The sequence below is a fragment of the Berghia stephanieae genome, chromosome 8 (assembly GCF_034508935.2).
Source record: "Berghia stephanieae isolate SIO BIC M18660-M18661 chromosome 8, UCSD_Bste_1.3, whole genome shotgun sequence".
In the NCBI taxonomy this organism is placed as follows: domain Eukaryota; kingdom Metazoa; phylum Mollusca; class Gastropoda; order Nudibranchia; family Aeolidiidae; genus Berghia; species Berghia stephanieae.
The window spans coordinates 20,704,661-20,727,853 of record NC_088367.1 but is presented as its reverse complement, the minus strand read 5'-3'; the positions used below and the strand labels follow the sequence as shown (position 1 = coordinate 20,727,853).

Here is a 23,193-nt window from a genome sequence, read left to right as displayed (position 1 = left end):
GACTTCACTCGGGATTGATCTCTATCTCTTTGTATGTGAAGCGAGCGCTTAACCAACTGAGATAGCAGGACCCCCAAATCAAAAACATGTGTTCCAAATGGTCAGGAATATAAGTTCTAACCACACCTGATGTTGCTTGAGTTCAGGGATGGGATGAGAAATTTTATTTTCAATGTGGTATATCCGTAGACTGTTATAAGTTAGTTAGCATCTAGTATATAGCCTGTTGTTACAATTTAAATTTATTTTCATCATGTAGAATATAAGAATTGTTAGTGAAGATGATAAGTTAAAATTAAACTTTATCTCTTGGTTTATGGAACAATGATAGTAATTCAAGTAAGAGTTTGTCATCCATGTAGACAGTGACATGACGGTATACTATTTGTTAAACTTATTGATCCAGAATATCAAACCAAGAGCTTCCTTATTCAATTGTGAATAGTTCACAGTTACGAAAACATCACCTGATGACCTGAGGCTGACTTATATGGGGAATCCCCTAGTTAGTTCAGTTACGGTGATATCAGGTGATACCAGTCCTTTTATATTCACTTTCATTTCTTTGTTATGGCTCCGTTGCAAAGGGCTTAACCCCAAATTTCTATTCCTTTCTATTCATATGTATTTTATGTCAGTGCTGTATGTAATGATCGTGATATTTCCATCCTAAATAGACCGTTTATCTGTAATTTACAATACATTAATGTTTTCAATAAAAAAATTAATTCTTCAAGCAAAAACATAAACAACTTTTATTCTTCAACAAATAGAATCTATTATAATCAGACTGTACGTTGTTAAAATTCCATCTGGGCGTCAACAAAACTGAATTTATGAGGATTTTTACAAATTCATCTCGTCATGGAATACACTGAAGAAATTCGTGATAAACATTTGAGCGAACTGTGTAGGCTTTGTAGAAAAGTCAAGAAACACAAAAGAAAAGAAAACGAATCTCAAAATATGATTGTTTCAGGATTAAACCCAGATATTAATCTCATCTTTAATATGGACATTGATAATGATGATGCTAAAAAGCCATCAAAAACTATGAAATGCAAGTGTCATGACAGACTATGTAATGTTGAGCTTTTTTTTATGTAGTGCAGTTGTAGACATGGTCAAAGTGCTTTAGAAAGGGTCTCTGACCAACAGCAACACATAATATGTAGAACTGGACATGATGCCTGTTAGGCGATATTACAATTTTTTCCGTGTGTATTTATTACTAAATTCCACTGAGGAATATTTTTTTCCATATGCCAGTTTTTGAGCTAGTTTTTCAATTTCCAAATTTTGCATGTGTGTTTGTGTGTGTGTGTGTGTGTGTGTGTGTGTCTTTGTCTGCCTATTTGTGTCTGTATTTTTATGTTAAGCACTTACCAGTTTAGACACTAAGTGCTGTAAAAGAATTATTATTACTGCATGTGTCTTTACCAGGTGTTGACTGGTCTGGAGTCAATGCTCATCAACTGCTCAAATCATCTACATGAAAAACAAGAAGGAATGGTTACAACCTCTTTGACTTCACAAACAGAACAGAAAGAGTTGGAGGTTTATTATGACAAGGACATGGTGAGATGCAGTTACATGAAATGCAAATGCATTCAATGATAATGCTATACAATAATGCATTAGATATTATATGATTCTTTCATTTCTTTGGATTTATTAAATGAGCTATTTTTATCATGCCCAATAGCAGGACGGTAAAAATATAACAAGTTTAATCAATACAAAGAAATGAAAGAATATGTTTATTCTACCCCTCCAAGTAAGATTATTAACTATTTCGTGACCAAATTGTATAGCATTAGTACTTCTATTCACCATAATTAATTGTATCTTTCTCCATCTGCTTGAATGACAGTTTGACCCAAAAATATAAATGTTGGATTTGTATTCATGCGCACCAAATGATTATTTTGCCAATTAGCTGTCTTTTACACATTATTTCACACCAATAAAATGTGTGAAAATATTCTGCAATCATTGAAAATTTTTTATTCAACTCCTTCACAGCATTATTCAACCATTACATATTTACTAAGAAATGATAGGTTTTTCAGTGGGAGGGGTAGAATAATATGATTTTTATTGTGGTGGAGGTGGTAGTGGTTGTAGTAGAAATTACAGACCTGTAAATTCTCAGACAATTGTCTGATACCCGACAACCCAATATTTTTCTACCACAAGGAACATCTAGAGATAAAATTAATTTTAAGAAATTTTCTCCAACTGAAAAAAAAATAATCGGAAACGTAAAGCTGTGGATGATTACCCAAACTCGGTCTCACTCTTTTACTGCATCAACTGCACAAATGTGACTGTTATTGGGATTCCTGTCTTCTTGGTTATTATCATCTGTGACTGCCTCTCACTATCATTGACAGTGTTTGTGTTGGCTCTTCCTCTTGTCCAAGTTGTCTTACAAACATTTGTAACATTTCCTATCAGCTATGTCTTCACTCACGATTAACAGAACAATATGCTATTTTTCTTTGTAACATATTACAACAATTTCCGGCATCACTATTTTCTTTGTATTTTACAATTTTTTGTCAGAACATTACGGAGGAATTTTGGCAAAATTTCTATAAATAAAAGCAAATAGTTAATGTTTCTAATCCGTGTTACCCGCTGTCCTCTCAACTTAAAAAAAAAAATTAGTTATGGTAGAGACATCTTAGTAATAAAGTGTTTGACATTTCACATATTTTACTATTATTAATGTGGGGGGTGGCGGGGGGGGGGGGGGGGGGGGGGGGGTCGAGTGGTTAGGTCTGAGCCCTGCTTAAGACACTTTCGTTTTTTCCACGGGCATGATCATTAACCCCCAATTTGCTCACTTTGGAAAACATGAGTGATTCCATTTGAATCAGACTTTTGTTTGATGGATTATCTATATGCCTTCATGGTAGGCCTAGGCGACGACATCTCACAATGTTGCAAGGAAGGGCATATTTTAAAAAATTATAATTAACATCTTTTAACGATGGTTTAAAAAAAGATATCCGACAAATTTGGACAAGATTATTTTCAGGCCTGGTAGTATTCGGAGTAGTAGTAGTAGTAATAGTAGCTGGAGCAGCAGCATTATGTTCAGCGGCAGCTGCAGCAAATGTTATTATCCATCAGGTCCTTGGAGCTAGAATTTATTACAAATTCTATATATGAAACAGACTGTGACAATTGCTCGTTACCCTCTCAATCCACCAAATGTGAATTAGATGCAGCTACTAAATCACTACTGGATGGACAGGAAGGCCAGGAAAAATCCTTACAATGCAATTTATTTTTAAGTCCATTTCTTGCAGTGTGAGTGCTTTCTGGACACCCATTATTAAGAAAAAGAAACATCAGAAATTTATTACAAATCACAGAGAGTTTGATTTGAATGTTAGAGGCAATCATTAGATATGACCATTTTAAAAACTTGTTTGCATTTTTAATCTAACCAAATGTATTTATGGTTCATTTCATTTTTAAAACAGCCCCAAGTTACCAAAGAGCTGTTTTTGAGTTGTGGTTCGCTCCTTGAGTTGGTGAAAAAACATTTCAAACCACAGTTTAAATACAAGTAAGTTCTGTATCGTTTTAAAATTTCATTGGAAAGTAAAATTCACAGCATAATTTTTTTAATTTAAAAAGAAAGGAAAACAGACGATTTGATTTTTTTTACAGAAAGTGTTTGATGTATTGTTTTCTTTCTGATTATCAACAGTTACCCAATAAAAAATAAAATAGAATAAAGATTAACTGTTGGTTTTACCCTAGGTGCACATATTAGCAGGTCTGATAACCAAACGCAATTATAGACTTGATTTAATGATACTATTTTGCATTGCTTTGAGAGTATTTCCATTACAACAATGAGCCAATAACAATTTGGGTTGTTAGATCTGCAAATAAGTGCACATTGTTTTATCCAATAATTTAATTATACTTTTCTGGTTAATGTATAGATGCATGCAAAGCATTTGCTCTGGGGATTTTTAAGAATTTTAGAATACTATGATTATTAAATTGAATATGTATGAAGAGGATGTAGTTAATTTGATGACCTTTTCTACTGATGGAAATAAAAAAAAAAAAAAGAAGCAGGTAGTTCAGTATGAATTGTGACAATATTTGTACACTCGTCTGAGTTTCAAGTTTAAAATGTAAAATATTTGAACTTTCATCTTCTCTTGAAGAATAGACACATAGTGGAAGAACATAACCACGCCCCTCGGACAGTCCCAATGTAACAATGGCAATTAGATCTGAACTAAGAAAAACTACACTGTATTACCATTCATGATGGTCTGTGTTAAGATAAAATACTCACTATTTCTACATGCCTGGTCAGTCTTACCATCAGTCTGTATCACTGTCAGTTGTCTGAATGTGTAAATCTAGTGAAAACTAATCACACAACTAGCAGTCTGAAAACAATAACAAAGAGCAGAGTGAAGTAAACTTCATTCTATTGTTTGTAAACAACCAGCTATATTTGTCTGAGCGGCCTGGACTTGAGGGTGTGTCACAAATACTGCATTTGGATTGGTCAAAAATCTACTGCTGTGATCGATGTGGAGGAATTCTATTTAAAACAAACTACAAACATTTTTGAATTAAAAAAGAAAAAAAAAGAAAAGAAAAAGACAACGAAGGGATTTGACAAAGATGTTTTGCTTTCATTTTATTCCAGGACAACTGTGATGGATGACTCAGATGTTGCATTCAAAATTATCCACTCTAATGTCTCCAAAGTAGTTGGAAAGCTAGATGATATCCGCAAAAATCCAAAGTAAGTCTGAAATACATTTCATATCATTTCTGTAAATTTGTTTTTATTTTGTTTTTTGTTTTTGTTTTTTGGTACAAGTGGGTTTAGCCACTGCATTAGCTCTGAAGTTGCATGAATTAATCATTGAATGGGATAACAAGAGTCTGGACCCTTCACAGTATATTTAACAAGAAATAATGTGATAAGAAAAGCGTTAGATGACAATATTGAATAAAAAATTGCGACAATGAGGATTCAAACCCACGACGAGTCTGCCTGGCCACAAGAGAGATGCTGTGCAATCAACGCGAATCAACCTATAGAATCCCTCTCATGGCTGGGCAGAGTTGCTGTAACAGTCAGGTCGTGGGCTCAAGCCCTCATCGCCACAAAGTTTTTATTCTACATAGTCTACTGACACCTTTCTACTCGTTTTATTTCTTGTTACTATCAACATAAGTGGCCTGCTCCACTCTTTTTTCTGAGGTAGATTATTTACTGACTTAACTCGCTCAATCCTAGAGATTTTTGCTACTATTCAAAATTGAAAAAAATCTATTAAAAATGAGCATGTTTTATTCAACTACCACTAACATGTAAAAACTAAAAACATTAGTTTCAATACTACCTCTATTATTTGTCTACGAAAAATGTAATAAATAGTGACGGAGTAAAAGTAACCTGTGTAAACAATGGATATAGTCGGTGTTAGGGTTGAGTGAGTTAAGACTTTTTTGCTTCTTAATTATCATCTGTATCTCTTCTTATATGTTTTAGATATTATCCTTAACAACTTGGCTCAGCAAAAGCAAAATTTTGTAAAAATTGTTGAGGCAACAGTTTAATCTCCTAATTACAATCTAGTGAAAAAAAAATAACAGAACAAGGCAGGCAGTAAATATAAGACGACAATTGACCAACAATATCCATAAGGTAGACCAATTTTATATCACGACGTCTGAGATCATCCACCTTCTCTCAGTCGGAAAGCAATTCTAAGCAGAATTTTTTTTTAAATTTCAGTCATAAATGTGTGGAATTTTTTGATAGGATTGATTCTGTCGAAAGCTGACCCCTCTATTTGGGCATTTGATTATCATTTTTTATAAATTATTGATTGATTAAATGAATTTATTTATTTTTAATTGCAGGAAGTTCATCTGTTTGAATGACAACATGGATCACAGTTTAGAGGAAGCTAAAACAGTACGAAAATCACTTGTTTGCATTTCCTTTATTGATCAGAAGGTTTATAGTGATAAAGTGGATTGAAAACTTGTCGTGAAAACACTGCAATTTGAATGAATAGAACAGATTTTAAAAAGACCACAAAGTATGTTACACAGATCTGAGCGTCCCTAAGCACTGATGAATATTAATGTTCCATTAGACACTTGCTTAGCAACCAAAGGGACTCGTATCAATCTTGGGTGCAGTCAAGATTTTTTATCTGACACTCCTGACATTCCCCCCCCCTCCTGTTCTTGCCAGTAGTGATTGGGGAGCTGGGTCTGTTAGACTGATGAAAAGTACTTTTGTGATACTAGCGTCCTATCCTAAGGTAGCAAGCAATTACTACTGTTCGTGAAATTCTATAGAAACATGGGATAAACTCTGGCTCCATGGACCTTATGGCTTTGAAGGACTACTCTCTGCCATTCACCGTGATGAAATGTGGTTAGGTTTGAGCCTGAAATGTTCCTACATTGTTTTGGGGTGTTTTTTTTTGTTGTTGTTGTTGTTGGCGTACAGTGAGTTTTTGAGCCTGAAATATGCCTGGTGTATTTTATTAATTTTCAAATATATTGATTTATAGTAGATACTTTTAATTTAAGCATCTTATCAAAAATTGCTAGAAATGAAAGAATTCTCCTTATTAGAGGGGGACCCGGGCGAAATTTAAATATGATGGTATTGGAAGCGAGCAAATATGATATGAGTGGAAAGTTGTTTCTTCTTTTGTTTGTTATTTTCTTTTTCTTTTTGATTTTTCTTCTTCTTTTCAAAGTTATGCATGAAATACTTGATCACAACTCTCATAGTTGTAGCCAAATCCAGTGATGTATATTATTATGTATTTGTTGTAAAATGTTTATGATGTCAATGACTGATTCATCCTTTTCTATATCTTGACAAAGTTAAACGGAACAAAACTTGGTCAATCACCAACAGGAGATTTAGGTTTAGGCAGTGATAGATTTGTAAACTTGAAAGAACAAATAGGTACCAAGAACTTGAGTGTGTGTTGTATCAAGTGACGATCTAGCTCCATTGAAAGTCATGGCAACAAATAGTTTTATTATGATGCATATTGAGCAACCCTGCAAATGAGTTATAAAGAATGCTCAAATTAGATACATTTTTTTTCAGCCTGATGCTAGTCATGGAATTGAGCAGCAAAAATGCCAAAATTCATGTCTTTTTTTCCCCTCGATTGGTAACGTTATCTATAAAGTGCAATCATATTACCTCCATTTTGGAGAACCAACACTCGCTACCTGTAAAGTTTAGAAGAATTTAAAATATTTACCCACATTTTCAACTGCTTAAACAATTCTGCTCTTGTTTGCCTTCAAGAACGTATCCACCTTTATGAACTCTGTCGGAATTTAAGATCTGCTAAGGGAATCCCCAAAATCTTTAGTTTTTCATAAGAAATCTTTTGTCCACCATGCCCCTCGATTGTTGAACTTCATCAGTATTGAAACAAAAAATAGTTAAAATCCACTTTTAGAAAGAGGTTAAAAACTGAACTTTTCTGTAGGGCATATTCTTCTTCTTCTTCTTCGTTCCTCTGATGGACATCTATGGCTGCAGTCCGATATCTGCTATGAAGTCTGTGGTTCGCTTTAGGTCCTCAGCCTCACCATAGAGCTTTGTGTTGAGTGTTGTAGCGGTGACCCAGTGGTTCGAACGTTGCACGTTGTATAATGGGCAATCCATAAGCACATGTAAAGTGGTTTCATGGGCATATAATTTGGACTCCTTGTATATATTTTATTATAATATATGGTGTTTTATTTATGTGTATGGTATACGATCTGCTGATGTAAAGCGCCAGTGAGCAATTTTAATCGGAACTAGGCGCTATATAAATTCATTATATTCATTATATTATATAAAATAAATTCATTATATTATTTTGGATTTTGTATCAATCAGATATCACAATAGTCTTGACCAAAGTAAAACTCTTATCTTTTTAAAGGTTACTGCAGTATTGCAAGACTTTTATGAATCAGTGCTCCCCATTCCATCCCAGTTTGAGTTATCCAGAGACTATCGCAACCGATTCCTGCACATGGACCAATTGCGAGAATGGTGAGGAAGTAATAAAGATAAGATCAGATCATCAAAGTTTTCATCTAAAATCGTGCAAGGGAATAAGTTGTCTCCATAAGAAATTTAGTGAACGATGCCTGGCTCCTTAGTTATTAAAATTCTTTAAAAAGCTGATAGAAATCTTTTGGAATATTGGTGCCAAAAATCCATAAGAAACTTTGAATCTGTATTCAAATTTAATCACAAGACAGAGACAGCTATTTTGAAAATTCATTTGAAAACAATTGTTTGTAGCCGAGATGTCAAAAATGGACGCTGTCATTTCTCAAGCTGTCTGCAGAATTTGATACCATATGTTAGACCATAATTCAGAAAAGTGAATGGACCGGGCACTTATGTTGATAATAACAAAAATTGAAGTGAGTAGATAAGTAGATAGAGAATAAAAACTTTTGCAGTAATGGGGAGTTGAACCCAGGATTCACCAGTACACCACCTCCACATGACCATGAGAGGGATGCTGTATAATGAACACCATCCACCACTCAATAAAAAGTAGTATCAAACGTAGTAACTATCTCGAGTCCCTATCACAACTTCTTGAGGTCATGAGGTCAACACACAAACACCACGAAAGTTTGTTGGCAAGCTGGCGGTTAAGCTATGAGCTCTATTCTCAACACAACACAGTGACGATTAAGACATTGAGTATGTGATATCGGGTGAATAGAAATTCAGAAAGGTGAGTGCTGTAAAAGTTGGGTTCTGGGTTCAACTCCCCATTGCTGCTAAAGATTTTATTCTCCGAGCACTTCTCTACTCACTTCATTTCTTGTTATTATATTGGTCCATAGTAATTTGCTCAAAAGAGTAAATATAAGTTTGGATTCAAGAGTGCAGTCATTCCTGGATTTAAATCATTCCTCAGCGAAAGAATACAGTGGAGTCACAATCTAATACTTTAAAAAATATAAATACTATGTTAATGACCAATCTTTTAAAAATTATTTTGCAGGCGTGCCTACCGAGACTGGCTTCAGTTCTGGACCCATGTGGCTTTAGGCATCCTTATTCTCTTCACCGTCATGTCTTTCCTTGGGGACAAGGTATGTTAGCTAGATAGATTTTACAGGTGATAACGATCAAGTATGGTGATAAAAATTGATTTGTCATCTTAATTTTCTCATGAGACCTACTTTAATTTGATCTGTATAATCGAATCTCAAAGCAAAAAAGTGTTGCAGCAAAGTTTCTGTTTAAGAATATGGTATAACAAATAATCTTGAAATGACAAGTCTTTTCTGCTCATGTACAATACCCGAACCCCTAATATTTGTTTTGTTTCAGTAACCCAGCCTTTAAACATAAAAGAAGACAAGTAGAAAAAATCCCCACAAAAATAATTTTTAAATTGAGGTTTTATATAAAACAATGTCTACTAAACGTGCTCAAGGCGCTTAACAAAGAGTCAAAGTAGTGGAAATATGAAACTGGAATCTCTCTAAGAGCTTTATAGTATGGTAAAAAAAACCCAATAAATTTAACAATTCATTTTAAATAGCCAAAGAACGCTTCATTCATAGATTTTTGTCTTCTTTTCTCTTTCCTTGATGCAATTCATTTGTTTTGTGCTGTGTTTTTGACCATAGGAAATGTGTTAAAATTTCTTTATAAATTGCTTATTATTTCATTTTTGTACTACATTCAACAGCAAAATATTTAGTTTTGTTTTTTATTGTGTTTTAAATTTGATTTTAATTGGTCCTAATTTTCTACTATAATATCCCCACTGTTTATTTATAAATATCATATTCCATCCTTTCCATCCTCCTTCTGTCATCATCAACGGCAAAACCATTCTCATCAGCTTTTATTTACTTACATCATCATTCTTTCATTACTATTCTATTTTTTTCAATCCATTATCTTTTTTTAAGGTGACGAAATACTTAAGGTCGTTTTTCTGGTTTTTTGGTTGTAAGTTTATAGTTTCCATTCCCGTTCTCCTGCTGAAATACATTTAATCATTTTATACCCTATCCCATGTTTTATGCAGCTTTTTAGAAGTTTGATTTTGTCACAACTTAATTCTGTGTCATCCTCTGTTAAATTATACTGCTGTCACCAAAGCTTTAGATCTTATACAAGTTGGTTTTCAAATCAAAATGATAAAGCACAGTGCATCCCAAATTAGGCAACAACATGAATTAATTAAGATTCAATTGAATTAATTGTGTGCTTTTAAAATATTTTCCATGCTGAATATATTAAAAACCTTGCTACTTAAATTTTCAGAATTTGGAAATTAATTTCAATCAAAAATTAACTAAGCTTTTCTTCGAAATTAGTGGAAGTAGAATGTTTTATTGTGTTTTCCATATCAAAAGCTCTCAACAGTTTAGAAATCATTAATTAAAAGGGATAAAATAAATAATGGAAAGAAAGAGACCCTCTTATGTTAACCCACTCTGGGGCTATATTCTTCTTCTATACTTAATTATTATCATTTAAAATTATTTTTTTTTTTTTTAGAAAATATCCCTCCCTTTTCAAACTTTAAAACAAAGTTATCGACTGCGGTAAGAATTATTTTTGAGATTTTATAATTTTTTGATGACCCCATATAATGTATCAACTGGATTTTAAAATTTACCTATTTCAGGCAATTGCTGGTCTCGAAATTGCCCATAAGCATTAAAAATAGAAAGAGAAGTTATTTTAAATACCCAAATTTACCCCAAATACAAGCATTTCTGAAGATCTTTATTCATGCTATGAAAATATTTACATACAGAACACTCTGGAAATTGATTAGACTTGTCCATTAAGTAAAGTATGCAATAAAGATGAGAAGTTGTATAGAGACGTAAACATCTTTGATATAGAAGCTTTATAGCCGAGATCACTTGACTTCCAAACAAAGAAAGCTCAAATGATATTTTACAGGAGATTGAAACATGTCAATGATTTTTTAAATAATTGTTTCAGTATGAGTGTAAGCAGTGAAGATCTTCAAATTATATGTTCTTATACAAACTATATTGGGCCTGATAGTGACTAAAATTAGTCGTATAGTATAGTAGGAAAGTATTACCTGACAGTGACTAAAATTATTTAATTCTCTCAAAAGCAAAAGAGCACACTCAAACATTCATATATACAGATACAAATGCACACATACTTGCACACTTACACATGAAAACCACACATGCAAGTAAAAATATAATCATGAGTTACGTTCCTCAGCAAATTTTTGTTTGGTTCTTGATTTAATCATTCATTTTATTTAAATAATTACAGATTGAAAACATGACCAGAAAAATATCTCGCCGGCTACGTCGCAGATCGACATCACCATCATCCTCTTCATCATCATCATGTTCTTCATCCTCAACATCATCGTTACCGCCATCGCCATCATCTTCAATGACAGAATTACCCAATCTTAACTCACCTGGAGAAGCATCTGTATTTTTAAGCGGGGTGGAGACAGTATGACAATTGTTTGGGGCAATGATTTCCACTTGTGGGCTTTCAGCATCTTCCTGTTTTTTTTTCATCATCGCTGTCATCATAACAATGATCATTGCCCTGCTGATATCCATGTAAAGTTAAGTTCCATTCCACTTATTACTCATTACTATTTCTTTCTTGTGTTTATGACTGTTGGAGTTAAAAAAAGGGGAACACCAGCAATCCCTTCTGTTATGCAGTCAGTCGTATATCATCCTCTTTACAACTTTTGTAAGCAAGAAGTCAGCCAGAACCTTATATAAGGCTGTGCCAAAATGTCGGTTTTGTGACGTTCACCATAAAGTTACTCCAATGTTGATTTATTTGGAAAAGCTAAGGAAAATATTCATTTTCATCAGTTTCTATCAGTTGGCCATTATTGCAAAATAAACCAAAAACTGGCAATCTAGCACTAACAAAATAGCACAAATAGTTTCTCAAAGGTTCAAAAAGTGTGGACAGAGTATCAACTTTATCCTCTTGTTTTGATACTTTAAAAAGCTATAACTATAATAATTTTGATGCTAGATCGTCAGTTTTTGTGGGAGTTTTTTAATCCAGCGAAATTGATGAAAGTTTTTTTCTTTAGTCATAACAGTAAAGGAGTATTTTTGAGGCAAACGTCATAAAAACGACCTTATAGCACAGCCTCATATGAATCATTTGCTAAATATTTTTTACATCATTGTTCAAAGGGCGAATGGTTCCTGGCTGAAGTCCATCTATAATCACATGTAAGAAGGATAATTTAAGTGATGCTTGATCATTTGATTTAAGACAGTTTGGAGTGTTTTCATGAGAAGTGATCACATTTTATTACTGTTTCTAACATGATGTGATCACATTATTCTTCTTGGCTCATTACAGTCACATGGTGTTTACTGACTGAAGGATATGTTGTAAATGAACCTCTGCTAACTCCAGATTACATAACATGAATATTGCTGCCATAAAAGTGGGACCTGGTTTCTGGTTTTGAATATGAATAAGTTTGGCTGGAAATTTGCCATTGTATTTATGCTGAAAATGTCTTGTGATAAAACATTCTGTGTTACAGTTAATTAAATTCTGATAACTTGAAATTATTTGATTCATGTATTTTACAAACCTTCCACCTACTAAGACTTAATTGGTTTAAGCTATTTTAGGAGGCATATTCATTGAAACTCAGAATATTTTTTCCCCCGGCAGAATCAGTTTTTTAACAAAAATTTTGGAGAAAGATTATTTAATTGTTATAATGATCCGTTTTTTTTCAAATTAAAGTACAGCACATCTATTCCAAAAGCAAAGTAAAGTGACAATTCATATAAAGATCACAATCAATCATTAGCTGATACAGATTCCTTTTCTTTTAAACAAATTCATATTTTAAGAGAAAAAACATACAGCTATTTTTTTCTGTAGTTGGGCAGGTTTTTTTTTATTACATCAAAGTAATATATTTTTGTTAAGTGGTGTATCAGATCATTACTAAAGATAATGTATTAAATTTATAATGTAATGCTCAATTGTTTATACATTTTCATGCCACGTCTGTAAACGAATTTCCATTTTTTTTGGATGAATAAAGTATATATTATTATTATTATTATTATTATTGTTATTATTATTATTTATTGAATATGCTATCTATAACTCGACAGTGGGTAGATGGTCTTGCATTAAATCAAGTATCCAAGTCAGCATGAGCATGGATATAAATTCATTGTCATTGTCTTCATGATTTTTTGTCAGTTAATTAAGAGAACAAAGAGGTAAAGAACTTTGGAGCACTCTGACTTATTTCATAAATTGATAGATTAAGATTTTGAATTGTTTGAAACAGTAATCTCAAGTGCGGTCAGTAGAAAATTTATTTAAGGTTGTAATAATGATTAAATGAGGAACATGTGTGCTTATGAGACAAAAAGTCTTTTTTTAACCATCATATTCCATAAAATATCTTTTTGTGGTTGTCAATAATTACTTAGGTTTTCAGAAGTACGACAACAATAGTGTATATAGATTTGCTCAATTTTTTACCAACATTGTATTTAATGTATTGTTTAAAAAAAAACAACAACTATTTTTAGCTTTATTATTGTACATCAGGAAATATTCACTGATCTCAGATAGAGATTATTGTTTCATTTATTTTTTGATTAAAAATGTAACACTTTTCAGTTTTGTTTATCTCTGAAAACAGAACAAACATATGTTTTGTTTTTCATTTTACTTTGCATTTAATTTTTATTCCATAGTCATGAATGTTTGGGCTATATACCACAGTGGGCAGGGAGGCACTTACTGTCCCTGCTATCCCCCTATATCTTTTTCCAACAGACATTTAAGTGATCTCAAACTAAGTACAAGGATAGTGTGCTCTTGGAATCTACATCTGTTCCCTATTTGAACCAATTCCCCTTTGTCTTACTTTTTCATGAGTGCTTTAATTGTAATTCCAGAACTTTTGACTATCCCATTTTCCTCCTTTTTACTGGCGCTGATATGGCCTAACTGTGTTGCAAGCGCCGTAGAACCCTTAAAAACGAACAAAGTTTGGGCTATATATAATTAAGCAGTCTCTGTTAATTAGCCCAATCTCAACCAGGAATGAATGGTATTATAACTTCTTAACTACCTTTTTGCAAATGAAAAAGAAAGTTGGCCAATTGTTAATTAGTTAGAACCAAAACTCGGCCACAGGGGTCGTTTGAACTCCCACTGAATTCGTCATGCTATACATTTATTTTGAACAAAAAGACGGATAAGACCTTTTGGTTTTATTCAATATATTATTGAAATCTTAATGAGGAGGGGGGCGGGGGGGGGGGGGGGGGGGGGGGGGGGGGGAGCAATCATATGCATGCCTGAGCGAAATTGTATTTTTTAACAAAAATTTTACACATCATATATGTGACCCATCATCTCAAAACAGTATTATGTTGGGATGAACTGGATACTTGAAATGGAATTTTAGACTTGGGGTTAATTTCTCTTCAGCGTGATTAAGTAATTAAAAACGCTTCACATCAACAAACATTTACATTCCAATTATTTCAGAAATGTTTCCTAAATCATATTATTTTTATCATTGATCTCTTTTTTTTTCTTCTTGTCATAATGTTTGTTTAAAATTGTTTTTGAATCCAAAATGTGAGACTGCTGTAAGATAGGATTTTAAATTTTGAGAAAGATGTGCTGTCAGATAGGACTCACGAACTTGGAAATAGCTGAATGAGGGTATGTTATTTTATCATGTACATATGTAAATAATATTTTTTTTACATCCCTTAAAAATTTGATGCACCTTTAATATGATTTAAGTCACTGTACTGAACAACATTTTAATTTAACATTGTAGTAGATGACCTTTTCGTTTTATATTCATATTTTTGATTGTCTCTTGTTTTATGATTCTTTTTTTTTTCATAAAAATGAAAAATGGAGATTTTTGTTGTCTATTTTTCCCTGCCCCCCCCCCCCCCCCCCCCCCCCCCCCCCCCCCCCCCCCCCCCCCCCCCCCCCCCAAGTTTTTGTCTGTTTAGCGGGCAGGGAGGTACATACTGTGTCTTCTATCCCCTTATATCTGTTATCCAACATGCTTTCTGTCTTTGTCTCGGAATGAGATTACTTGGTTTTGTCCTGGCACTGGCCGGAATCCTAGCTGGGAGGGAAACAGTCAAATGCATAGTTATTGTTTTGGGAGATGATATTTTTTTCCTTGTAAATCATCTCTCTGTTATGTATTATTATTTTTATTTTGAATGTATAATGTAAGCATTTGAGTGTGTTCCTCTTTGTTGGATTTTGTGCTTGTGTCTGGATGAGACTTGTAGGTGATTTCAAACTAAGTACATTGGTGGTATGCTCTTGGAATTTACATCTGATCCCTATTTGTTCTCAATTCCCCTTTGTCTTACTTTTTCTTGGGTGCTTTAATTGTAATTCTAGAACTTTTTACTATCCCATTTACTTCCTTTTTACTGGCGCTGATATAACCTAAATGTGTTACAAGCGCCATAAAACCCTTAAAAACAAACAAACAAAGAAGAAAAAAAATTACCATTTTTATACAATTTTCTTTAACAAACCACCCTGTCTGATCAAATGTTTTTTTATAGTCACCACAGCCAAAATTGTTCTCTAATGGACACCCTGATATCTCAAATAAGCCTCCCATTGTCATTGGATTTGTTTGATTAAAAATCCACGCACATCAGTCTATTTATTTTTTACACAAGTCTGAATTTCTCACTCAATGAAATTCTCTTCTCATGGTATTCCGTATTGAATTTTGTCTATTATGTGTTACTAGATATTTTTTATTTGCCAGTGCAACATCTAGCTCTAAAAACTGGGTGGGGTTACTGACCTCCCATAGTGGGCAGGGAGGCACTTACTGTGTCTTCTTTCCCCTTATATCTGTTTTCCAACATGTTTTCTGTCCTTGTCTTGGAATGAGATTACTTGGTTTTGTCCTGGCCCTTGCCGGGGTCCTGGCTGTGAAAGAAACAGTCAAATGCATAGATATTGTTTTGGGAGATGATATTATTTTCATTGTAAATCATCTACTGTTATGTATTTTTTATATTTTTTGAATGTATTATGTAAGCATTTGAGTGTATTCCTCTTTTTTTGGATCATGTGCTTGTGTCCGGATGAGACTTATAGGTGATCTAAAACTAAGTACATTAGTACTATTAGCTCTTGGATTCTACATTTGATCCCTATTTGTTCCCAGTTCCCCTTTGTCTTACTTTCTCGTGGGTGCTTTAATTGTAATTCTAGAACTTTTTACTATCCCATTTTCTTCCTTTTTACTGGCGCTGATATGACCTTAATGTGTTGCACTGTAAAACCCTTAATAACAAACAAAACAATAGCTCTAAAAAGAGATGTCAACATGACCATGGTCAGGTATGAGGTTGTTCATCATGGGGCCAAGCTTAGCCACAGAAAAAGTACAAGACTCCATGTATCCAGTTGTTTGTTTTCAGAGAATGTAGAAAGTCTTCTTTGTCAATACTTCACTCGGGCCTTGAGTAGGATAAAGGTTCATCCCATGATATCAAAGACATGTGATCATCTCTTTTAATTTCAATTTATCAATTGAATAGTAACATTGGAGGATATCTTAATGGTAGAATGGAGCATCTTGAATCTTTTTCAATTTATCTATTTAATTTTTTGGATTGTTCGTTAATTTAAATGGAGTTCTCAGTAGCATAAGATTGAGGTTGGTCTTGATTCCTTTCAGCGCCTTATACGTTCTTTTAATTTTTGTTTTACCTTAGAGTGTTTGTAGTAATGATGGACTTGAATTCTTTTGATATCTTTATAATTACCTTTGCAAACATGATATCTGTAATCTTTTGACTTGGGGTGGGGTCCTTGACCTCCTGTGGTGGGTGAAGAGGTCACTGTTGCTATGTCTTCTATCCCCCAATATCCATTTTTCCTTTCCCTGTTGTTCTCTTCTGTGTTCTGGATTGACATTGCTCATTTTTTTCCAAGTCTTGGCAGGGGTCTTTAGTGGAGAGGGATGCAGTTCATAGTAAAGTTCTTTTCTTTTGAGAGATAGGCCTATATTATTCCTTGTAAATAATCTGTCCGTTAAGTACTATTAGATTTTAGTTTTTGATATATTATACTTTGTAAACAATTGAGTGTGTCCTTCATAGTGGGATCATTTGCTTGTGCCTACTTTGTAAACAATTGAGTGTGTCCTTCATAGTGGGATCATTTGCTTGTGCCTACTTTGTAAACAATTGAGGGTGTCCATAGTGGGATCATTTGCTTGTGCCTACTTTGTAAACAATTGAGTGTGTCCTTCATAGTGGGATCATTTGCTTGTGCCTACTTTGTAAACAATTGAGTGTGTCCTTCATAGTGGGATCATTTGCTTGTGCCTACTTTGTAAACAATTGAGTGTGTCCATAGTGGGATCATTTGCTTGTGCCTACTTTGTAAACAATTGAGTGTGTCCTTCATAGTGGGATCATTTGCTTGTGCCTACTTTGTAAACAATTGAGTGTGTCCTTCATAGTGGGATCATTTGTTTGTGCCTGATTAAGTAATATCAATAGGCACGTGGATAGAATAGTCTTCGAATCTTCAGTACCATAAATGAACTGGCCCCCTTTGTCGTCTTACTTTTTCTTTGGTGCCTTTAACTTCAGATCTACAACTTTTCTGGGTGGGGTTCCCGACCTCCCATAATGGGCAGGGAGGTACTTGTTGTGTCTTCTATTCCCCTATATCAGTTTTCCAATTGCTTTCTGTCTTTGTCTTGGAATGAGATTACTGATTTTTGCTGACCCTGGTCGGAGTCCTTGGCTAGGAGGGAAACAGTCGAATGTATAGTTATAGTTTTAGGAGATGATATTTTTTTCCTCTCTGTTATGTACTGTTTTTTTTGTTGTTTTTTTTTTAACATATGATTTGTAAACATTTGAGTGTCTTCCTCTTAGTGGGATCCTTGCTGGTGTCTGGATTAGACGTCTGTTTCCTTTTTGACCCTATTTCCCTTTGTCTTACATTTGCTTGGGTGCTTTGATTGTAAATCTAGAATATTTTCCAAATTTTTTTCTATATTTTCTATATATTCCATTTTCTTCTTTTTACTGGCGCTGATATGACCTAAATGTGTGCAAGCGCCGTAAAACTCTTAAACACAAAACAAACAAATCTACAACTTTTCCCATATCTTAATGGTGCTGAAATGACTTATAAGGCTGACGTAAATCCCATAAAAATTAAAAACAATACAATAAAAATTATGTTAAAGTGAAAGCCAAAAGATTATCTTTTTCTTATCAGGGTGTTGGAATTCTTTACAGGTTAAAAGTGTTTGAATACTTTTTTAAAAGTGCCATGTAACTTGGGCTAATAGAATGAAGTGTCTCAAGCACTGAATAAATCCTGCTAAATAAACAAATGTAAAATTATGTTATTACAATGTTAATATAAATGCAATATTTATTTTATTTTTATACCATATCAGTTTTGTTGTGATATATTTGTAATTTATGAATTATTCCATCCAGGGTTGCAATCAGGTTGACCCATTGACCATTATAATCGAGTATTATTTTACATGGTTAAAGATATAGAAGGATTCATGAATAGTATCACAAGTGAATTGAGATTTATGGTGATATGCTTGATCAATCATGTTTTTTTCTTTTGTTGGGTTTTGTTTTGGATTTATTGTTTCCATTGTTTTCTGTTTTGACAATCCTTTTTTATATATTATCTCTCAGAATGTTAATCTATTATAAAATGAACCATAAATATGAATAGTATAATTGTAAAATGGTTTTATTTTATATTGTAGGTATATTAAATGTAATTTTTGACCGTGTATGTTCTATAACCACTGGGTGGTGTTCCTGACCTCCCTTTAGTGGGCTTCTTCTATCCCCCTATGTGTTTTCCAACATGCTCTCTGTCTTTGTCTTCTGAGTTGCAAAATGTCTCTTAATGTCATACTTGCCACTTGCCTTAATAGAAAAATGAGAATTACAAATCGAGCAAAAGGCCATCGTCGCTCCTCTATCTGATTTGATAATTCCTTTGAAGTCCCTAGCATAGTCCTCTTTCCATGTTTGATCGTAGGAAATTTTCGATTTCTTCCGAGGTGGCTCAGCCATTGTGCCGTCGTAAATCTAATCTATTCACTTGATTTCTAGATTATCTAGATCTACTAGATTTATGGATCTCGAGCTAGATTTATCCAGAATATTATCTCAGATCTAGATCTTAACACACGCACAAGCATAGAAATTTCCAATGCACAATAAAATCACAAATGTTACAAAGCTAGATCCACGCAAACGAAATATAAAATATCCAGATCGGGAATCTAGCCAGACCTTGAGTCAAAGCAAACGCGAGCGCAACTGTTGAATCAAGCTCAGGGGCACCGCATATTATGCTACTTTCACTTTCCGTAACCAACTAACTACATGCGCAAGAGTTGAAATCAAGCTCGGGTGCCGGTTATTAAGCTACTTTCAAATTTCAGTAAACCGACTACGCACACACGAGAGTTGAAACCAAGCTTGGGCACCGATGTTACTTTCACTTCCGGTAACCGGCTACACACGCGTTGCGTCAAAATTTGAAAGCCTTATCGCGACCGTACTGACACAATAGACACGTACAATATACGCAAAAGCCTTACAAGCATACAATGGCTGAAAAAATGTAAGAATACATATTTTTCGCATGAGGTTGGTAGCTCTGCTAGCTGGGAGGGAACATTCGAATATACAGTTAGTTTTGTGGGAGATGTAAATCATCTCTCTGCTATGCACTTTAGTATGTATTGTTTACATATTATGTATGGTTTGTAAACATTTGAGTGTGTGAGGACCTGTGCTTGTGACTGGATGAGACCTTTAGGTGATCTCAAACTAAGTACACTGATAGTGTGCGCTTGGAATCCCTGTTCCCTATTTAAACCAATTCCCCTTTGTCTTCCTTTTCTTTGGTGCTTTAATTGTAATTCTAGAACTTTTTACTATCTCATTTTCTTATTCCCCCTTTCTTTGAAAACTTTCTTATTGTTAGGGTCGTTTGAATCCCATAGCTGGCAGGGAGGTCATTGATATTGTGTATCATCTTCCTATTCTTAGGCACTGAGATGACCTTAAAGTGTCGCAAGCGTTATGAAACGTCTAAAACTAATAAAATTAAAATGTGTTTTATTCACTTTATCATTTGTCCATTCATGTGATTTTCGTTCCTAAATATACTATGAGACCAAATTATCTCTATCTTGGGCTTTTTGTTTTCTACAAGGGAGGTAAATCCACACCCACTCTGAAAAATGAAGGCCTTCCAATACTTTATTTATTTGAACATTCTACATATGCAAATGTACCATGGGATTATATTTATGTAGCTGGTTGTTGAGGGTGCAGAAAAAGGTGAGTTTATGATCCATTACCTAATTAATGCCTTTGTTTTTCTCCTTTTTTATTTATTTATTTATTGATCTAATGATTTCAAGTTTCATGTTTTAAATGTTATTTTGTTGTTTTTTTCTAAAAAACAATGACACTCAATTAATTCCAAATCAAAGACATATTGTGTGTCCCTAATATTTTATTTTGTAAATAGGGGTATACAATGATTAGTTATCCTGCTACAGGTGTAGTTTTATATGCTGGTTGATTTATTGGAATGTTTTGATGAAAATTACATATTATATTTATGGTCAGTGTATCTATATCAGACACCATTAACTCACTCAATCCTATAGATTTTTGCTACTTTTCAAAATTGGAAAAATGTATTAAAAATGAGTATGTGCATTGATAGCTTTATTCAACTATCATTAACATGTTAAAATTAAGAACATTAGCTTTGATACTCTATGCCTATAATTTGTCTCAGAAAAATGTAATAAATAGGCATGGCGTAAAAGTAACTCTGGGTATACTACTGATATGGTTAGTGTTAGGGTTGAGTGAGTTAATATAGCAGAATAGAGAGGCTGGTGATTTATTATTTTTTCCCCAATTTAAAAATAAGATTAATGCAATTACCAGTGATATTGAATTCGTTTCAGAAAAGTGTGAATTGTTGGAAGATAAATTTGAGAGGTGCTGGTTAAGATTTTTAATTAATGTATTTGCACTGTGAATTGTTCTCCTTCATCTAAGGGACTTGTGACCTGGTAGTGTTTAATCATGTATAATAAAATTCCTTGAAGAAAATGCCTGTCAAAAACTCATTGCGTCCATTTATTATGTTTTTCTCATAACTTGATTTTTGCAACTTACTACTAACAGTTCAACAAATCAAACTCCTCTGGGTGGGGTTCCTAACCTCCCATAGTGGGCAGGGATGTAGTTGCTGTGTCTTCTATCCCCCTGTTCTGTTTTTGGATTGCTTTCTATCTTTGTCTTGAATGAGATTACTTGGTTTTGTCCTGACCAAGGCCGGTGTCCTTGGCTGGGAAGGAAACAGTGGAATGTATAGTTATCTAAGTACACTGCTAGTGTACTCTTGGAATCTACATCTGTTCCCATGTGAACCATTCCCCTTGGTCTTACCTTTTCCTCGTCCTTTAATTGTACATGTAGAATGCTTTTACTATCCATTTTTTTTCCTCTTTACTAGCGCTGATATGACCTCTTTACTAGCGCTGATATGACCTAAATGTGTTGCAAGCGCTGAAAAACCCTTAAAAACAAAAACAAAGCAATCAAATCCCTCCAGATTTTTCAAATAACGTCTGTCTAGATCATATGGAGTGGTGGAACCTCTTTCCAAAAAGGAGTAGGGATGATCTTAGACCAAAAATCAACCAAATTTTACAAAGGGCACGTAGCAATCTCAGACAGAGTTTTGCTGGTTAAGCTAAGAGGACCTGTAGTTGACACCAATATTATTCAAGTTTATGCACCAACAGAAGAGGCGACAGATGCAGATATGACAGAGTTTTACCATTCACTAGACAAAGCAAAACGAATGTGTAAATCACAAGAAGTCCTTATGGTAATGGGGGACCTAAATGCTAAGATTGGCAGAGGCAGAGATGGTGACATAATCGGACCACATGGACTCGGAGACAGAAATGAACGAGGAAACATCTGGGCAGATTGGTGTAGAACAAATAAATTAATGATTTCAAACACCTGGTTTCAACAACACCCAAGAAGAACCTGGACATGGCAATCACCAGGGGACAGAGCAAGGAACCAGATAGACTTTATAGCAGTATCATCAAGATTCAGAAATGGCATATTAAATTGCAAAACCTACCCAGGCGCCGATGTAGACAGTGACCATGTCCCAGTTGTTTGTACAATAAGGATAAAGTTTAAAGCTATTCAGAGAACAGCTGGTAGAATAAAGAGGGATTACAGGTTATGCAAAGACAATGGCATACAAACAAAAATGAGAGAAGAATTTGAAAATGCACTCATGATACAAAGCCAAAGTGAACCTGATAATGAAAAATGTGAAAAACAATTTGATATATTCCAAAAGTGTGTCAAAGCAACTGCAGAAAAGCATTTACCAATAGCTCAAATAAACAGCAAAAAGGAATGGATGACAAATGAAATTCTAAACCTATTTGAAGAAAGACGAAAATGCAACAGAGGGTCTGCAGAATACCAAACATTGAACAACCACATTAAATCCAAATGCATCGAGGCACACGAGAACTATCTAGACTGGAAATGCTGCGAAATCGAAAGAGAATACAAACCCAACCCCCAACAAGCTCACCAAAGAATAAAAGAACTATCAGGGAAAAGGAAAAGCAAAGCAGCAGGAAGTTGTATCCAAAACAAACAAGGGGAACTGCTATTTGAAGAACAACATATAGAAAGCCGATGGGTAGAATACATAGGCGAACTGTACAATGATCCAAATAGAAATGAACCACCACTGAAATTCAAAGAACCATTAAGCGGACCAAACATCACCAAAAGTGAAATTGAACATGCCATGGAACGAATGAGGGATGGTAAAGCAACAGGCCCTGATGAAATATCTGTAGAGGTATTAAAAAGCCTAGGAGATCTAGCAATTGATGAACTTCACATATTATTCAACAATATATACAATACTGGGAAAATTCCAGAAGATCTCTGTAACTCTATTTTCATAGCAATACC

At 34.1% G+C, this 23,193-nt stretch overlaps 1 protein-coding gene across 2 annotated transcripts in view; it reads left to right on the top strand.

The window, feature by feature from the left end:
* Window positions 1–11,688, top strand: part of LOC144978336 (N-acetylglucosamine-1-phosphotransferase subunits alpha/beta-like) — a 46,878-nt gene extending 35,190 nt beyond the window's left edge. Inside the window, exons 24-31 of one of the 2 annotated variants that reach the window (XM_078924231.1) lie at window positions 1,444–1,578; window positions 3,498–3,583; window positions 4,697–4,795; window positions 5,926–5,980; window positions 7,983–8,095; window positions 9,072–9,162; window positions 9,994–10,033; window positions 11,357–11,486. In XM_078924231.1, coding sequence (XP_078780357.1) covers window positions 1,444–1,578; window positions 3,498–3,583; window positions 4,697–4,795; window positions 5,926–5,980; window positions 7,983–8,095; window positions 9,072–9,162; window positions 9,994–10,033; window positions 11,357–11,361 — 624 coding nt within the window. In that variant the 3' untranslated portion in view covers window positions 11,362–11,486. Of the gene's footprint in view, window positions 1–1,443; window positions 1,579–3,497; window positions 3,584–4,696; window positions 4,796–5,925; window positions 5,981–7,982; window positions 8,096–9,071; window positions 9,163–9,993; window positions 10,034–11,356 lie in introns of both variants that reach the window. The other variant, XM_078924230.1, reaches the window with a different exon arrangement.
* Window positions 11,689–23,193: the final 11,505 nt, after the last annotated feature.